The sequence below is a fragment of the Pongo abelii genome, chromosome 1 (assembly GCF_028885655.2).
Source record: "Pongo abelii isolate AG06213 chromosome 1, NHGRI_mPonAbe1-v2.0_pri, whole genome shotgun sequence".
Classification (NCBI taxonomy): Eukaryota; Metazoa; Chordata; class Mammalia; order Primates; family Hominidae; genus Pongo; species Pongo abelii.
Window position 1 is genome coordinate 192,856,374 of NC_071985.2, and position 17,949 is coordinate 192,874,322.

General features: G+C 50.8%; 1 protein-coding gene across 3 annotated transcripts in view; it reads left to right on the forward strand.

Moving 5' to 3' along the window:
* The window catches only part of RIMS3 (regulating synaptic membrane exocytosis 3), a 45,008-nt gene that overhangs the window by 9,316 nt on the left and 17,743 nt on the right, over window positions 1–17,949 (forward strand). The window contains exons 1-3 of one of the 3 annotated variants that reach the window (XM_024238598.2): window positions 5,516–5,633; window positions 8,501–8,676; window positions 14,414–14,661. In XM_024238598.2, coding sequence (XP_024094366.1) covers window positions 14,445–14,661 — 217 coding nt within the window. In that variant the 5' untranslated portion in view covers window positions 5,516–5,633; window positions 8,501–8,676; window positions 14,414–14,444. Of the gene's footprint in view, window positions 1–5,515; window positions 5,634–8,500; window positions 8,677–14,413; window positions 14,662–17,949 lie in introns of those variants that run through there. The other 2 variants (XM_009251876.4, XM_054537443.2) reach the window with 2 other exon arrangements.

Genomic DNA, 17,949 nt, shown 5'->3' on the forward strand with positions numbered 1-17,949 from the left:
TGTCATTTTCTTTTTATTAAAAGTGATATTGGCTTTCCATTTATAGTAATAACATGGTTTCTATTGAAAATAGTTGCATTAAAGTTAAAAGTGTCAATTTATTTATTTTTATCTGTTTGTTTATTTATCGAAACTAGATCTCACGCTGTCGCTCAGGCTGGAGTGTAGAGGCCTGTTCTTGGCTCACCTCAGCCTTGACCTCCTGGACTCAAGTGATCCTCCCACCTCAGCCTCCCAAATAGCTGGAACTACAGGTGTGAGCCACTGCCCCTAGCCAAAGTGTCAATTTAAAGAAAATAAGTAATAAACAGTACAGGAGTCTGTAGATTTGTTTTGTTTTTTTGTTTGTTTGTTTTGTGAGACGGAGTCTCTGTCGCCCAGGCTGGAGTGCAGTGGCACGATCTCAGTTCACTGCAGCTTCTGCCTCCCAGGGTCAAGCGATTCTCCTGTCTCAGCCTCCCAAGTAGCTGGGATTACAGGTGCGTGCCACCATGCCCGACTAATTTTTGTATTTTTAGTTTGACCATCCAGACGGGGTTTGACCATATCGGCCAGGCTGGTCTTGAACTCCTGACCTCAAGTGATCTGCCTGCCTGAGTCTCCCAAAGTGTTGGGATTACAGGCGTGAGCCACCATGCCCAGCCTAGGAGTCTGTAGATTTGGCAGAAATCATTGAGGTGGCACACAGTGTTATGCACTTAATGCAAAATTGGGAAGTGGTATGGGGATGTCAGAAATGTGCACTGTTGACCTAGATAATTTTGAAGGTCCCTTCCACCTGCCCAGCAAATCTAGGGGTCTCCCCCTGCTGCGCTGGCCTGCTTTCCTCTGCTCACCTTGAACTCTGGCTTGGGCTTCTTTTGGAGGATCCTGCCATGATTTCCCTGCAGACAGGAGAATTTGTGCCATTGTTTTCACAACCTGCTTGGGAGCGGGGCTCATGGAGATGAGGTGTCTGGATGTGGTAGGATGCCCCCTCATCTCTGAGGCCAGGACTTGAGACCTCCTGGGGGGAGTAGGGGCTGCACACCCTACAGTTCTCCTGCTTCCTATGTATAACACAGGCCTCAGGGAGGCCTAGGGAGCAGTGAAGCTTTGGGAGCCACAGGTAAGGGCAAGGCTGCCCCTGGGGCTTCATGTCCCAGAGCTTGGGGCTCAGGGACAGTGAAGCAGAAGGCTTCGGAGTCTCATAGGTCCCTCTTCCCCTACTCCCTGCTTTGCCCACCGCTTTGTGCCAACTGCTTGTCCCTGGGAACTCGCAGCAGACCCCAGGTGGCCTCGGAGGACACAGTGGATTTATCCTCAGGGCCCACGAGCAGGGCCAAAGTAGAGAAGGCAGATGGCAAGAAGGGAGGGAAGTCCTGTCTGCCCCCTCCCTAGTCCCATGTTCACAATGGGAAGGGTAGCCTGGGTACCAGGAGGATGGAGGGCCTGGGTAGTGTGGAGTGTGTGCTTGTGTGTCCATGGTGAATGTTTGAAGATCTCTGTGAAGGCATAATGTGTGTGTGTGTCCCTGGCGAATGTAGCTAGGTAGCTCACAGATATGTCTGAGGGTCTCTGAGGGCATATTGTGTGTGCACTGTGTGTGTGTGTGTGTGTGTCTGTGGTGAATGTGTCTTCATGCGATATGTCTGCAGTTCTCTGCGAGGGAGTTTTTCTGCAGCGTGCGAGTTTGTGTGTGTGTGGCAGGGTGTGTTTTGGGTCTGTGTGATGTGTGTGAGTCTGGTAGCTGCATCTCCATGCCATGTGAGTCTGTGGTGCACAAGGTGTGTTTTTGTGTGCATGTGTGTGCTCGAGTGCCTGTCTAGGTGGAATGCCTGCTGGGTGTGGTGTGTGCCTGTTGTTTTGTGTACGTCATCTTCTTTGTACAGCGTGCATCTCGCTCTGTGGCGTGTTGGAGTGGCCAACCGGAGGTGTACGGCTTGCGCGCGGGTCTTTGTGCCCTGAAACGGTCCGGGGGTGGAGAGGTTGCAGGGAATGCGTGCACCTCTTTGGGCGGTGTCTGGCCTGGGGCCGAGCCTGTGCTGGGTTTCTGAGGAGGGTCCCCAGGGTGGGCAGCAGGGGCGGGCGGCGCCTTCCGGCTTGGCGCGGGGCTGGTAACTGGAGCCCCTTCCCCCCATGAAATATTGATCCGGCCTCGTCAGCGGCGCGGGGGAGGGGCGGGGAGGGGGGGAAGGGCGGGAAGGGGAGGGGAGGAGAGGGGAGGAGAGGGGAGGGCAGGCGGGGGAGGGACTGGGAGCGAGCCGCCAGCCGCTGTCCGTGGTGCTGCCGCGTCTCCCCCAGCGAGGGTATAGTTGCTCAGGCGAGAGTGGGCCTGGGAGGGGGAAAGATTGTCCCATCCACTAACACCTTTAGGTGGGGCCCCTGCCTCTCAGGATGAGCCTGCCTGTCCCTTCTGCTATCCCCCATCTAGGAAGGGGGAGCAGAGGAACCAAATGTGTATCTTATTGGGATCCAGTATCCACCAGCTAGGGTGACTATATGGCTGGGTTTGCCTGGCACAGTCTTCATTTTCACCTGCGGTCCGGTGTGATTGTGAGTATTGTCCCTTCTCATTCTCACAAGGGTCCCAGGTGGATGATAAATTATGTGCTCACCGGTAATAAGGCTTTGATCCAAAGACCTTTTCCCAGTCGCCTCTGCTCTGCCCTGGGAGTTCTTCAGCCATGTGGACATGTAAGTGTGTGTGTAGTTGCATGTGTGGAAATTGTCCTTCCTGTGCTAGGACTGAGCTGGAATAAGTGCTTCAGAGCCCCGGGCTCCCGCCACAGCCCAAACCCTCCCCAGTGCATCCAGCCCCCTTTTCTTTCAGTCCAAATTCTGCTTTCCATTCCAGCTGTGCTCCTTTCAGGCCTGGGTTTCCCCTGTGCCTTAGGGAGGAGTCAGAGTGCCCCCCTAGCCTCCCTCCTGCATCCTGAGCTGGGCAGGCCTCTTCTCAGTCTCAATATCAGGGTGTTGTAGGGCTTCCAGCTTGGCCATCTGTATATTCATGGCATCTTCTGTGAGTTCCTCTCCTACTTTTCACCATGGACTCTCCCTCCTTCAATTGGCTCCATCTTCCTCCTACCTCTAACTGTGGGTACTACCTCTCAATCTTTCCTCACTCTCTGCTCTCTTCTGGGCATTCTCCTTCTTTTCCACACCCCATTTTTTCTTTGGAGAACACACCCAAATCCTGCCCACTCACCTTGCTCTCCTGAGCGCTAGTGAATTGGCTTACCTGGCCAACACCTGAATGTGGGAGTTGCAGCATTATCTCAGACCCATCGGGACTAAAATGGTGATTCATCTTCTCCTTAAGCCAGGCTTTTTCCGCTAGGACCTCAAGGTCTGCTGATGGCACCTCTCACCCCCATCCTTCCTGTAAATCACCTTGGATTTCATTTTTTCCCTTTTCCCTACTTTGTCCCCTCACTCACTCTAGGCAATCCCCTAACCCCACCCACGACTCCTGGCCCCCTTTCCTCTTCACACCTCACTTTCTGAAGCAGTGCAGCCCTTCTTCCTGCATGGATGTAGCAGCCTCCTGGCTGCTCTTCCTGCTGTCAGGCTTCTTTCTGATTCTGCACTCAGTGTCAGATTGATCTCTGTAAAGCATTACATCTAAATCATGTCAGATTTCACTCCTACAGGATGAAAGCCATGCTTCTTAGCCCCACATTCAGAGCCCTGCACTGGCTGCTCCCAGCCTATCTTTCCAGCCCTCTGTTCCGCAGTTGTACCTACCTCCTCTCCAACTGCACTGCTCTGTTCACCAGCCTCTGAACACAACGTTTTCTTCCTGGGCCTTCCCAGTAGTTGCCACCTCTTTCCTATAGAGCCACCTCTGCCTCTCCTCTCCAAAACCTCACCTATCTTTTGAGGTGCAACTACTGGGGTAATGCCTTTTCTGGTCTCCCCCACCCTGAAGTGTTCACTGTTTCTGCAGAACAACCAGAGCAATGTCTCTTCACCTCTCAGTGCCTTGGGTGGTCCATGGACCAGCATCATGGGCATCACTTGGAAGTTTCTTAGAAATGCAGAGTCTCATTGAGTTGTGTCCTCCATAGGCTCCACCTATGACCCATGGATCAGAGCAAGCTCCCCAGGTGATTCACCTGCACATTGCAGTTTAATAAGCACTGGATGGTGTGGTCATTGAGGACGGGATCTTGCTTCTGTTTGAGGAGTCACCTTTGGCCAGGAGTAGTGGTATTCTCCAGTGCCAAGTTTAGCAGCCCCTGTAAGGAGATAGGTGCCACATCTAGCCAGATCCTACAAGCCAAGGGAGGGGCGAATGGTGGAGATGGCTGAGAAGAATGTGTACCCTGGCTGGCCCTTTCCCCCCATAATCTATACCCTGCAAGGCCCCAGAGCTCAAGTTCTGCAAATCTGACTCCAGAAAGCACTTTAGTGACACGAGGAGGAATCAATCAATAAAAAAGCAGTTATCAAGCAGATAGAAGAACTTTTCCCTCTTCACAAAACACACATTGGTGGAAATGCCTGTTACTTTAATGTATGTTTTGAAAAGAAAAATATGTGGTTTTGGTTTTTTTCTTTATTATAACATTAATACAGTTTCTTAAGTAGTAACTTTAGAAAACACAATATGTCACATGGAGAAAATAAAAATGACTCACAGTGCTATAAATACTGCTAATTTAATGTTTTAGGTTGCCATTCATTCATTCTACAAATATTTACTGAGTCCTGCTATATGCCAGACCTGTGCCAGGTATTAGGGATTCAGGGTGAAGACTACGACAAGGTTCCTATTTTTAACCAGCTCACAGCCAGGGGGCGGGGTGTGGGAGACAAGCGCGGAACAAGTTAGGAACAGCAGTGTGTTCATTTCCTAGGGAAGCTGCAATAAAGTGCCACAAACAGGGTAGCTTAAAACAACAGAAATGTAGACTCTCACAGTTCTGAAGGCTACAAGTCGAAAATCAGGTGTTGGCAGGATTGCGTCCTTCTGTGTGCTGTGAGGGAAAATCTGTTCCGTGTCTCTCCTCTGCCTTCTGGTGACAGGTGGCAATCCTTGGCGTTCCTTGGCGCATTGACGCGTCACTCCCATTTCTGCCTCCATCGGCACATGGCACTCTCCCCGTGTCTGTGTTCACGTGGCCGCCTTCCTATAAGGACACTGGTTATATTGGATGAGGGACCCACCCTTCTCCAGCATGACCTCATCTTAACTTGTCACATCTGCAACGACCGTGTTTCCAAACCAAGTCACATTCTGAGGGACTGGAGGTTAGAACCTCAACAGTTTTTGGGGGGACATAACTCAACTTACAGCACACAGGGACAGTACAAAGGGAGTTATGGGGATTAACCTTATCTGGGAAGACTCTCCTAGGAAATGACCTTCAAATGGATTGAGCCAAGAATAGGGTTTAGCCAGGCAAAGGTGGCAGGACAGACAAGTATGGGGCCACCAGATCATGGGGGTGGGGGCAGAGAAGTGTATGCCAGGCAGACAGGAGACAAAGTGGCTAAGTGACTCTTTTTTTTTTTTTTTTTTTTTTGACAGAGTCTGGCTCTGTCATCCAGGCTGGAGTGCAGTGTTGCGATCTCAGCTCACTACAACTTCCGCCTCCTAGGCTCAAGCCATCCTCCCACCTCAGCCTCCCGAGTAGCTGGGACTACAGGTGTGTGCCATCACATCAGGCTAATTTTTGTATTTTTTTTTTTAGAGACGAGGTTTTACCATGTTGCTCAGTCTGGTCTCAAATTCCTGGGCTCACACGATTCACCTGCCTTGGCCTCCCTAAGTGCTGGGATTACAAGCATGAGCCCCACGCCTGGCCCAAGGTGGTACTTTTGAGGACTGAAAAGAAGCAAGTGTGGCTGGAATACAGAGTAGGGGCAAGAGGCATGGGATGGGCTGGGAGATAGGAGAGGAAGACAGTCCCCAGGTCACACGGGCTTGTGGGCCTTGGCAAGGGCCTTCTCCTTTGTCCTGCAGGAAATGGGAAGCTAAGAGAGGTTGTCAAGCAGGAGAGATTCATTCTGCTTTGTAGGCTGGCTCCTCCCAAAACTGACTCAGGCTGTATTGTTCCTTCAAGTCCCTGTTCTGAGGAAGAACACACAGCCCTGTCCTCAGGAGCCCGCAGCCCAGTCAAGGCCCATGGTGACCCTGTCCTGGGAAGGGGGCATGGCTGTGACCCCAGCAGCCCCTAGTGGAGCCTTCAGGAACCTTGTTCTGAATGGGAGACACGGCTCACCCAGCCCTGGGTCTGCCTTACCCTTGTGTTCTGAGTCCTTAGAGTTGTGGTTTGAGTCTGACCACCTCATCCCCTGCACTGCCATGAGGACTGTGACTGAGAATGTATCTAGGGCCCATGTGGTGCCCTGAGGCCCTGGGGGAACATCAGGGGCTCAGTCTTGTAGGTCTTGCAGGGACCATGCCTTCAGCACCCCACTCCCCTCAAGGTATGTCTGGAGTCTGTATTGCCTTCCTACACGGTATCCAGCCTCTCTGGGGTCCTCAACCCATCCCTTACCACACCCTCAGAGGGCTACCCCTTTCCTGTGTCTGATGGGAGAGGGCCCACCCTGCCCAAAGCTGCCTGTTCCTGCCTTGCCCAGGCTGGGTGGGCCAGGCTGGGTGGAGGAGAAGTGGGTCAGCCTGGTAGCCATGGTGACAGCAGCTGCTCCCTGCCAGCCTTCTCCTCTCCTCACCACAAACCTCACCGATGAGCTCCTTTGTCCGGTCTGGTGGGGATGGGGGCCAGGCAAGTGAGATTGGGGACTGTGGTGTGTATGAGTGTGCATGTGTTCAAGCTTACACACACCTGCTCAGAGGTGGGGTGTGTGCCTTAGCCAAGGGAGCCCACGGCTCAGGGTAAGATGCTTCCTGCTTCCCTGCCCATGGAGCCATGGGGCTCTTCTGCCTCTCTGGACTGGGCAGGGGCCCAATGGGGAGGGTGTGTGTGGGTGTTTGCAGGTGTGTACACATGTGAGTCTGTGAACGACTATGGCTGTCGTCGTGGCTGCTTCTGTGTGTCTGTGTGTATGAGTGTCTTGGGGGATGGTGTGCATATCTGTGTGCACATGTGATTGCATCTTTAAGTGTGTATCATTGACACGAGTCTGTGTCATCACACATTTGGAATTCTGTGCCCCATGTCTCTTCCTGCATGTGTGTGTGCACGTGTGTGTGTGTGTGTGTCTGTGCACACACGTGCCAGCCTGGCTTTGGGGAGACAAAGGTCTGCACAACTAGAAGAGGAGCCGCCGCTGTGTGCTGCCCACGCTGGCTGGGTGTGCTTCCTTGGCACAGACTGCCTTCCCCACCACAACCACCTACCAACCCATCACCCGCCCACCTCTCCCTGAGTGGGGACAGGAGAGACTAGAGCCGAAGGAGCCCCTCTCCCCCTTCTGTGAATGCAGGCACTAGCCTCTGACAGGGGCCCAGATTGGCACAGGTGATGCGATGGGCCGTCCTGGTGCTGGATTAGGTTTGGGCCAGGGGTCTCAGATGCCAGACCCAGCATCCAGCAGGGGGTCAGGAGCTGAGATGCTGGCACAGCTTCATGCGCCACCTCTCACCTCAACTGAAAAGTGCAGGGACCCTGATCCCAGACTTCTGGAGCACTCAGGGCTGTGGTGGGAGGCGATGCTCCTAGTCTCTGGGCCTTCCCCTGCAGTGGTTGCACCTGGTGTGGACTCCAGACCAATAAGAACTAACAACTGGACAATCCTTTATGATTTATAAAGGAATCTTATTAGTAATAATAATGTAATTGCCCAACTGATGATCATTTACCACATCCCAATCCTTGTTTTGTAATGTTTTATGTAAGAATCCTAAAGCAGGCATTATCGTCCCCACTTTAGAGATGAGGAGCATTAGGCTCAGGGGATTTGTTAAGGAAGCCCTGTATCATACAGCTTGTAAGTGGCAGATCTAGGTTTTGCACTTAAGTCTGTCTGCCTCCAGAGCATGTGTTTCATTCACTCTGCCTTTCTGCTCCTCTTTGTCTCATCTGACCCCCAGTCCAGCCAGGAGAGTCAGGGAGGGCCCAGGTGGTGATTAGACTCGTTTTGTAGAGGAGGAAATGGAGGGAATGGTTCAGAGAAGCTGAAGGACCTGCTCAGGATCACATGGCTGGGGGTAGAGCCAGGAGTGTGTCCCCCAACTGCTGGGCATGTCACAGAGTGTCTGGGGAGGGACACAGACCCCATTAATCAGAGGGAGGTTGGAGGAAGGAAGGATAGGGTCTAGAGCTCCTTAGCAGTTGGTCCTGGCTGAGTCTGTGTACATGTATTTAAAAATCTCAAAGTTGTGAGTCTTCAGCAGCTTGGCATCCAAGTACCTAAAGGAACAATAGGGGGCCCAGGAGTTGTGAACATTTTACAAGAGGAAACGGAGAATTGAAGAGTTTAAATGATTTGCTCAAGGTCACACAGCTTCTTCAAAGTCTATCTTTTTATGCCACAATCTACTGGAAGCCCTTGAGGGTAGATGCCTTACCTAGCCCTTCCTCTAAGCTCCTCTCTTCCCTTCCAGACCCTTTTATTACATCGCCTCCTCCTGGGATCCTGCCCTGATTGCCTTCACCTCATTTCTTGAAAATTGGTGTTTTGGCAGAAGTCGATTGAAGCCTTGTGCAAATGCCCTAGGGGTGTGCTGTTGGGAGGCAGCCCCCTGTGATGCGGAACACCAGGCTCAGATTCATCAGTTCGGTGAGTTGGGTTTTCTTCCAGGTGAAGGGTGGGGAGGGAGCACCTGATAGGTGATGTGAGACCTGAGAGTTAGGGGACTTAGGGTTGAAGCAGTGATTTTGCCACCAATTTTTTTGTGTTACCCTGGTGCGTCTTTCCCCCATTCTGGGCCTTGATTTCTTGTTCTGCAGAATAAAAGGCTCAGGCTAGAATAGAGACAGCAAGTCAGTTTTAGCTCATGAGCTGTTTCTCATCAGCTGGTGCTGGAGCCCTGTGTTGAGAGGGACTCTGAGGCTAAGTCTGACCTTGATGGGAAAGAGAGAGGTTAATGATGTCCACTGTGAGTAGAGGATGGAGAGGGGTGGTGGGAGCCTCAGTTATTTGCAGTCCCTTCCAGCCTTACACTCCATCATCACCCTGTGATGCATTCCTTGGTCTTTCCTGTTGGAGAGGTGGGTGGCTAGGTTCATCTTGAGCTTTTGTGCGGCCTTGAACTACCAAAAATTCTCATCTGGGCCGGGCGCGGTAGCTCACACCTGTAATCCCAGCACTTTGGGAGGCCGAGGCAGGCAGATCACGAGGTCAGGAGTTCGAGACCAGCCTGGCCAATATGGCAAAACCCCATCTCTACTAAAAATACAAAAATTAGCTGGGCATGGTGGTGGGCGCCTCTAGTCCCAGCTACTCGGGAGGCTGAGGCAAGAGAATTGTTTGAACCCGGGAGGCGGAGGTTGCAGAGAGTCGAGATCGCACCACTGCACTCTAGCCTGGGTGACAGAGCAAGACTCCATCTCAAAAAAAAAAAAAAAAAAAATCATCTGGTGGTTAGACCCACAGTTAAAGGGACTGAGGGGCCCAGGGTAGCCTGGTAGGGCCCTGAGACCTGCTGTTGTCAGGATTCAGGAGAGAGTTTGGAGGGCCCTTTTAGGGTACTGAGACCCCAGGGTAGAGGCCAAACATCCAAGGGCTAAAAAGAAAACACAAAGCTTATTCCTGGGGAGCTGGGCAGGTCTCTTTTGGCATGGAGTTTTGGCAGGAGTGGGGGCAGTAGCTGTCTCCCTGGAGGATAAATTGAAGTTTCTCTGCTGCTGTGGCAATAGCTGGGAGTCAGCAGGAAGAACTTCAGAGTGAGGTCTCTGTGACTCACTGAGATAATAGGACGGTTTCCTTCCCTGAGGTGCCATGACCTGGGCTGAGAAAGGGACAGTCTGCTCAGAAGCATGGAATTGGTGAAGGGACTTGCGTGGGAAGGGTATAGTTTATTTAGCAATCGTTTGGAATCAGCAACATGTGACATGGTGTGCTCTGTGTCCTGCCTGTTCCTAACCACTCTGCCACAGTCTCCACCACCTTCCCTTTTCCATCCCTGTGGTCTGATGGCTCAGGGGTTGCTCTGCAGTGGATGGCCCTCCTTTTATGTTCCCTATCTGTAACTTTGGCATGTCTTTCCTGAGCTAGACCTGCTGCCAGAGAAGAAACTAGATCTCTAATTCCAAGACCTCCGCTACAATGTGCTTTCATAGACAACTCTCCCAGTCAAAAGGACTTTTAGAGATTACTTAACCTGACCCCTTCATTTTACACCCAGATGAGACAGCTGAGGCCCAGAGGAGTTCACATAAGGAATCTGTTCACATTTGAATCCCACATCCTGATTCTTAATCCTCCTAAGCTGCCCTACCCAGGACTTCTGACCCACAAGGTCAGTCCTAGGACCTTGGGTCCAGTGCTTTGGGTCTGGCTCCTCCTGCCCCTTGGGGAGTGGCCTGCAGGCTGGGTCCTCCCAAGCATTTCTCAGTTCTCCAGCCCCGCTGGTTGATCCCTAGATGGTTACAGATGAGAAAATAGCTCTGGATGGTGCAGAGACCTTGATGCCAAACCAACTGCTTGTCAATTCCATTTATTATTCATGAGGAAACATGAGCCCCTGGGTTGGCAAGGTCAGGAATTTTGTCCCTTACCCCCTTCCCTTTTCGCCCCCTGGGGGTGGTACTCTCCTGCTTCCCAGAGGCTGTGCTAGGGAAGCACTTTGCTTCTCCAGCTATGGTCCGGTTGGGATTTCTACTCCCCTAACTTAGATGCTTATGACAGCTGTGGGAACCTGGGCCAGAGGGGCTTTTCTCATATAGACACTTTCCTTGTAGGTTTCTCAAAGGGCCCAGAGACCCAGGGCAGAGTCTGAGCTTAAGGGCCAGGCCTCCATTTTTGGTTGAAGGGACAGGGGATGCTAAGCATTCTGTCTCTTTGTGGAAACAGGAGACCTGGGTTCAAGTCCAGGCCTTGCCTCTTCTTAGCTGGCTAAGATGAACAAGTCCTTTACTTCTCTGAGACTCAGTTTTCTTATCTACAATACAGAAATAACCACATGCCTTCCAGAAATACTGTAAGGAGTAAATTAGACCTACACCATGGCAGAGTCACAGGATCAGATAAGCCTTCTCCCACCTTCCACCAAAAGACCGTGCAGATACCCCAAAAACACACAAACTGGCACTAGAATTGGAAACTCAAAAGAAGAGATCATCATAGGCCCCAGTCCAGGGGGACTTTCCATTAGCTGCAAGGTTGATGGGGGATAGAGAAATACAATCCAGGACTCTGCACACGTCACAGGGTGAATGAGAACAGTCCAGGAAGCTACAGAGAAGGCAAAATGAGGCGTTAACTCATCCGCTGTGTCAGCTATACTTTGCCAGGCTGGCGGGAGCCATGCTGACCAGGTGACCATTCTCAGCTGTCTGGGGACTGTCTTCCTTTATCTGCCACAATGGTGCTTTTCCTCTTTCACCCGTTCTCCCTCCCCTTTCTGTGTCCTTTTGAAAAGGCGAACTCCCTCAGTGTTCCAGGCCCGAGGGCCCAGGGTCAAGTGAAGTGCCCTGAACCCTGGGATGGTCAGCTGCCCCAGGAAAACCACTGTGGGCTAGGACAGAGCCAGTAGGGTGCTGGGTGCAGAGCATGCTGGAGCGGCTGGCCTTGTTAGGTTCTTCCTGAGCAGAGGAGACTGACTTCAGCTTGGTACTTTGCAGCCAAACTGTGGAGGCCGACAGCTGGAGATCCCACCTCTGTTCAAAACAGAGCCATAGACCCCTTCAGCCCCCTCCCCCAGAGTGGTTCTCAGGGCCCTCTGTCCTCTTCCCTAGCACTTAGCGTAACCATCATTAAATCTTTAACTGTAGAATTAGTTATTTACTGTCTGTCTCCCTCTTGGACTGGAGGCTTTGGGAGGGCAGGACCAAGTTGGCCTGGCTCACTGCTGTATCCTTGGCATTCAGCATGGGCCTGGGAATTTTAGGGTCTTAAATATTTGTTGAATGCAGCTAACAGAGAGAGTAAATATCTATATTTTAAAAAGGAATTTGACAATATATTCCAGGAATCCAAAAGACATTTATGACCCTGGCATCAGGTAGGATGCTTTTGGAGGTAACAGAGAACTCTGATTCAAATTGGCTTAAGCAATGGAAAATGTATTGTCTCACATCATTGGAAGGCCAGCGCAGGGCAGGCCCTAGGTGTGGCCTGAGGTACTTTCTGTCTGAGTGCTGTCTGTTCACAGTAGCACTGGCTTCGTCCTAGGGCTTAGCCCTCTCTAGGGTGTAGGAAAGAGAACGACAGAGGGAGAAAGAGAGAGAGCCTCCCACCTCTCTTGTAAGCATGGGATCCAAATCTTCCCCCCCTTGGACAAGTAAGAGTTGCTAAGGTGAATGCCATTCACAGATTGCCTTAAATTAATCAAGATCTGCCTCTAAAACAAGGGGTGGGTGGTACCTGGACTAAACCAGCCCTCTGTCAGGAAGCAGAAAGGGGGAGTAGATGCTAGGGAAGCTCCTAGCAGTATCTGTACCCCCTGATCCAGTCATTCTATTTCGAGGCATCAGTCCTAAAGAAATAAGCAGACAAAATCCATGTAGAAAGATGTTCAGGCTGGGTGCAGTGGCTCACACCTGTAATCCCAGCACTTTGGGAGGCCGAAGTGAGTGGATCACTTGAGATTAGGAGTTTGAGACCAGAGTGGTCAACAGGGTGAAACCCCGTCTCTACTAAAAATACAAAAAAATTAGCTGAGCATGGTGGTGCACGCCTGTAATCCAAGCTACTTGGGAGGCTGAGACACCAGATTCACTTGAACCTAAGTGGCAGAGGTTGCAGTGAGTCAAGATCATGCCACTGCACTCCAGCCTGAGTGACAGAGCAAGACTCCATCTCAAAAAAAAAAAAAAAAATAGAAAAAGAAAAAGAAAAAAAGAAAGATGTTTATTGCCGTGTTTATTTAAAAGAGAGGAAAGAAACCAGGCCCAGTGGCTCGTGTCTATAATCCCAGCAGTTTGAAAGGCTGAGGCAGGCAGATTACCTGGGGTCAGGAGTTTGAGACCAGCCTTGCCAACATGGTGAAACCCCATCTCTACTAAAAATACAAAACATTAGCCAGGCTTGGTGGCGGGCACCTGTAATCCCAGCTACTTGGGAGGCTGAGGCAGGATAATAGCTTGAACCCAGGAGGCAAAGGTTGCAGTAAGCTGAGATTGCACCACTGCCTGGGTGACAGAGTGAGGCTCCATCTCAAAAAAAATAAATAAATAAATAAATAAATAAAAATAAAAGAGAGGAAAGAGAGAAAGAGGAGAGAAACTTGGGCCTGATCTAAGTGGTAGCTGTACTAAAATACTTAATTATGCCGCTTCTATACAATGGAATATCGCGGTAGCATACATAGTGTTAATGACATTGGGAAATGCTTATGATATAATTTTTTTTTTTTTTGAGACAGAGTCTTGGTCTGTCACCCAGGCTGGAGTGCAATGGTGCGATCTCGGCTCACTGCAACCTCCGCCTCCCCAGTTTAACCGATTCTCCTGCCTCAGCCTCCTGAGTAGTTGGGATTACAGGCGCCCACCACCACGCCCAGCTAATTTTTGTATTTTTAGTAGAGATGGGGTTTCACCACGTTGGTCAGGCTGGTCTCGAACTCCTGACCTCAGGTGATCCGCCTGCCTCGACCTCCCAAAGTGCTGGGATTACCGGCATGAGCCACCGTGCCCAGCCATGATATAATGTAAATGAAAAAATAGTAGGATATAAAATTATATTTGCAGTATGAGTCAATTATTTTAAAAAATGCATGGAAGGGTGGTTGGAAGGGAATAGGCTAAAATGTCTCTCAAGAGTATGATAAAGGGTGATTTTCTTGCTGCTTTGGACTTTTCTGCAGTATCCCCTTCACATAGAAGGACCCCACCAGAGTCTGCACAGGCTGGAGCCAGTTCTGTTCTCCCTGTTATTATTTGCTATGAAAATAATAACCACCAATACTTACTGAATATTTCCTCTAAGCCTGACAGGCACTTCCCATGCATTATTTAATTTAATCCTTAGAACAATCCTATCAGCTAAGTGCTTTTATTTCACATCTTGCTGAGGTGTTCACTGAAACCTCAGGATGTTTGTTTGGTCACAAGTCCACAAAGCTAGTGTGTAGAGGCCTTTGGAATTCAAGCCCGGGCCATGTGACTCCACAGCCTCGGTCCTCTCCATCAAACTGGTCACCTGCGAGGTTCTTCATAGCCATGTGCTAATAGGAATAGTCTATTTTATTGAGCCAGAACCTGTGCATGCTCTTGACATTTGTTTGTGCATTTAACCTGATAGCCTCAGAGAGGTCAAGCGACTAGCCCAAGGTCATGCAGCTAGGAAGTGGTGGGACTGCAGTAGATTCATCCAGGTCTGATGTGGGATCCTTTTGTTTCCTGCCCACCTTCAGAGCTGCCTGAGGCCCTGCCGCCCCGGGGACCATGTTTAACGGGGAGCCAGGTCCTGCCTCATCTGGGGCCTCCAGGAATGTGGTGCGGAGCTCCAGCATTAGCGGTGAAATCTGCGGATCCCAGCAAGCCGGGGGTGGGGCTGGGACCACCACCGCCAAGAAGCGGCGGAGCAGCCTGGGTGCCAAGATGGTGGCCATCGTGGGCCTGACTCAGTGGAGCAAGAGCACACTCCAGCTTCCGCAGCCTGGTGAGTTGGCATGGGACATCGTGGGTTGTGGGTGGGGGACACTTTGCAAAGACAGACTACCCAGGGACTGCCCTGATGGGTCTGCACTTCCATGCCCACAAACACTTATACTGTGGCCCTTCCCATACACCAGGTGCTATTCTAGGTCCAGTAGGTGTATGGACTGATTAAATCTCCACGGAACTCTATGAGGCAGGTACCAAAGAACAGAAAAGGGAGGTCAGATGCTTCAAACTACACAACTAGTAGGGTGGTGGAGCCTGGATTCAAACTCTAGCAGTTGGGCTTCCTAGCTGATGCTCTTAACCTTTACACTCCACTGTCTCCACACACAGACTTAGACATTAACCAGTAATTACTTATTAAACAGCCTTATGATCCTGGCACTGTGTAAGTGACACCACAGTTTTACAGACATACACATCCATAAGATTTAGTCTCAAGTGCTGGGTGCAGGGCTCACACCTATAATCCCAGCACTTTGGGAGGGAGAAGCAGGAGGGTCACTTGAGCCCAGGAGTTTGAGACCAGCCTAGGCAACATAGTGAGACTCCCTGGTTTAAAAGACAAAAATGATTCAGTCTCACCTGTAATCTCCTAGTCTCCTAAATACAAATAGCCACACAAATGCAGTTCTGTAGTCCCATGTATATGTTACAAAGCACAAGGCAGACACACACAAAGATGTGTGACTTGTGCAGTTGCATAAATAGAACACTCAGTGGCTCTGGTAAGCTGCCCATATTTCCAGGGAAGCACAATAGAGTAATTCACACTGCGCATGGTCACAGATAAAACCAGTCATGCAAACCACACAGACACGGCCCTCTGATTACACATGCACAGACCCAGATCACAGAAACATGTCACCTGTGTGCAGGTGTACATCACAAAGCCACATTCACACACACCTTAACAGCTCCATCCTCATCAATACAGTATCCTTTTTCAGACACCTAGCTGCAGAATCTCAGTTATGTTCAGCCTGGTGGGTGACCACCTTGTGACATACATAGACCCCACATCACAGAGGAGCCAGCCCTCCCCACCAAGACCTCCTCACTTTGTGGTATCAGCCCAGACACCAGCTGGTTTTGTTTTAAAATCTCTTCCGGCTTATTTTGTTCAGAGTAACAACTTCCCCAGAAACCTTCAAATAGGCAGCTGGATGGGATGGTGAGGGGGCGGGGGCTCCGGAGGATCCAGGGAGAATGCTCATCAAGGCTCCCAGTTGGGGCTGGGGGTGGGGGACTTTTCCAGGCCTTAAAATAGATTTATACAAAGCCCTCGACAGTAGCACGTGGGCTGGTCTTTTCCAGCAATCAAGCTGTGATGTGGTTTCTGGCTGGGGAAAGCTATTATAGATGGGGAAGGGGCCTGAGGTTATCAGAGCCCTAAGTGGGCGTGGCCTCTGAATATGCAGTTTAGGCCTGGTACTAGAGAGTCAGGGAGATGGGGACTTGGGGATCTAGAAGTTGGGCTGGGACAAGGAGGGGGCTGAGATAGGACTAAGGAGTGAGATTAAGATTAGGAGGTCGTGGAGGTGTTGGACCTCGGGAGTCTGGCTCCAGGGGACCAAGCCCAGGAATCCAGCTGATTCAGCTTCAGACCCAAAGGCTTCTTCATGCCCAAAGTGATTTGGAGGGACAGTCTTCCAAGGCCAGGATAGGGACCTGAGTCACTGGGAGAACCTTCTAGTGGTCTGCCTTGACTTTACAGGCTGCAGGCAGAGAGTGGAGCAGATACCAGGAAGACCTTTCATCTTGAGAAGAGATGAATGATGATGGGGCTTCTGAATCCCTTGTCTCCTTGGTATGCAAGAGCATGGCTAAAGGACTGGAGCTAGGGGAACTGCCCAGATGCCCTTCTAACTGAAGGTCTCTGTGAATCAGCTAATTGCTGAATGTCAGAGTGGGGAGAGTCCCTTGAGATCATCTAGTACGCCGTACTTATTTTATTGATGAGGCATCCAGAGCCTGGGGAGAAAGCATGTTCCTGGAGAACGACCTCAAGTTCAGATCCATCCCCTGTCATTTATTAGCCAGGTGACTAAGGCAAGTTACTTCACCTCTCTGAGCCTGCTGCCTTGTTTGTAGAATGAGGGCAATGATACATGACTTGCAGACTTATCCAGGGAATTAAATGAAATAGGGTATGCAAAGGCACCCAGCTTCATGCCTGGCACATAGTATAGGCACTCAGTGAAGTGTTGATGCTATTATTATTACCTGCCATTGTACCATAAAGCCAAAAGAGAAGTGAGTTCTCAGCCTCCACACCTCTGCTCCTTCCCTGTAGCACACTCCTCTCCATCTAGAATTCCTTCTCCATTTTTTGCCTCCATGCCTTCAGGATGCCAGTATCCCAGCTCGGACCCACCTTGTGGGTGGGCGCGTCTGGTGCCAGAGAAATATATGAGGCAGACTCATGGGCATTGGCTCTGGAAACTGTTCTGGGAAAGACCTAGAAGGGTGCCCCCACTCCTGACAGATGGGATGGCTCCATTCCCTGCAGGGCTGGGCTGTGTGAAGTGGGGAGGAATTCCTCTCCTGGACTCTGTCTTCTGGGCTCAGGTCTGCCCTTCCCAGGGCCTCGTTCCTCCTAGTGTGTCCGTACTCTGCATTGGCTAGACCCCTGCCCATCCTTCTTTGTTTCAAAGCCCCTGCCCTAGTACAGGACCCATAATATCTAGCCTGGACGATTGCACCACCCTCCTCTGTAGTTCTCCTGCCTCCTGCCTGCCTTCTTCCAGTTTATTCCTCATGTTGCCCTAGAGTGGACTTACAAAAACTCACTTTAGAGGGCTAGTCCTGGCTCTGTAACTCACCATGGGACCTCAGGAAATTTACTTTTCCACTGGGCCTCAGTTTCATCTTCTGTAAAATGGAGCTAAAATGCTCTCTCCCAGTTTCCTTCTGGATCTGACATTCACTAAGTTGTGGGAGCAGTGAGGAGGGTGGGGTCAGAGCTTTGGGTCCAGGACTCAGGTGGGTTCTGGTCTGGCAATTGGCTGGGTCTACACAGGACCATCCTGGGCTGTCCCAGCCCCTGCCCAAATGGAGCTAGCGTTTTCAGTACCACGGACAGCGGCTTTCCCCTTCTGGACTCTGGGATCTGGGTCAAGGTAGAGAGAGGGCTCAGGACCATTCCAGAAGATGCCATAGGGAGTGGTGGTACAGGCTGTGAGTGCCCCTGCTTTGTTTGTGATGGGACAGATGGGATGGTTCCTGGAGTCTTTTGGTCTCTGGAGCCCATAGAATTATTGCAAGCAACTTGGCCTGTTTCTCT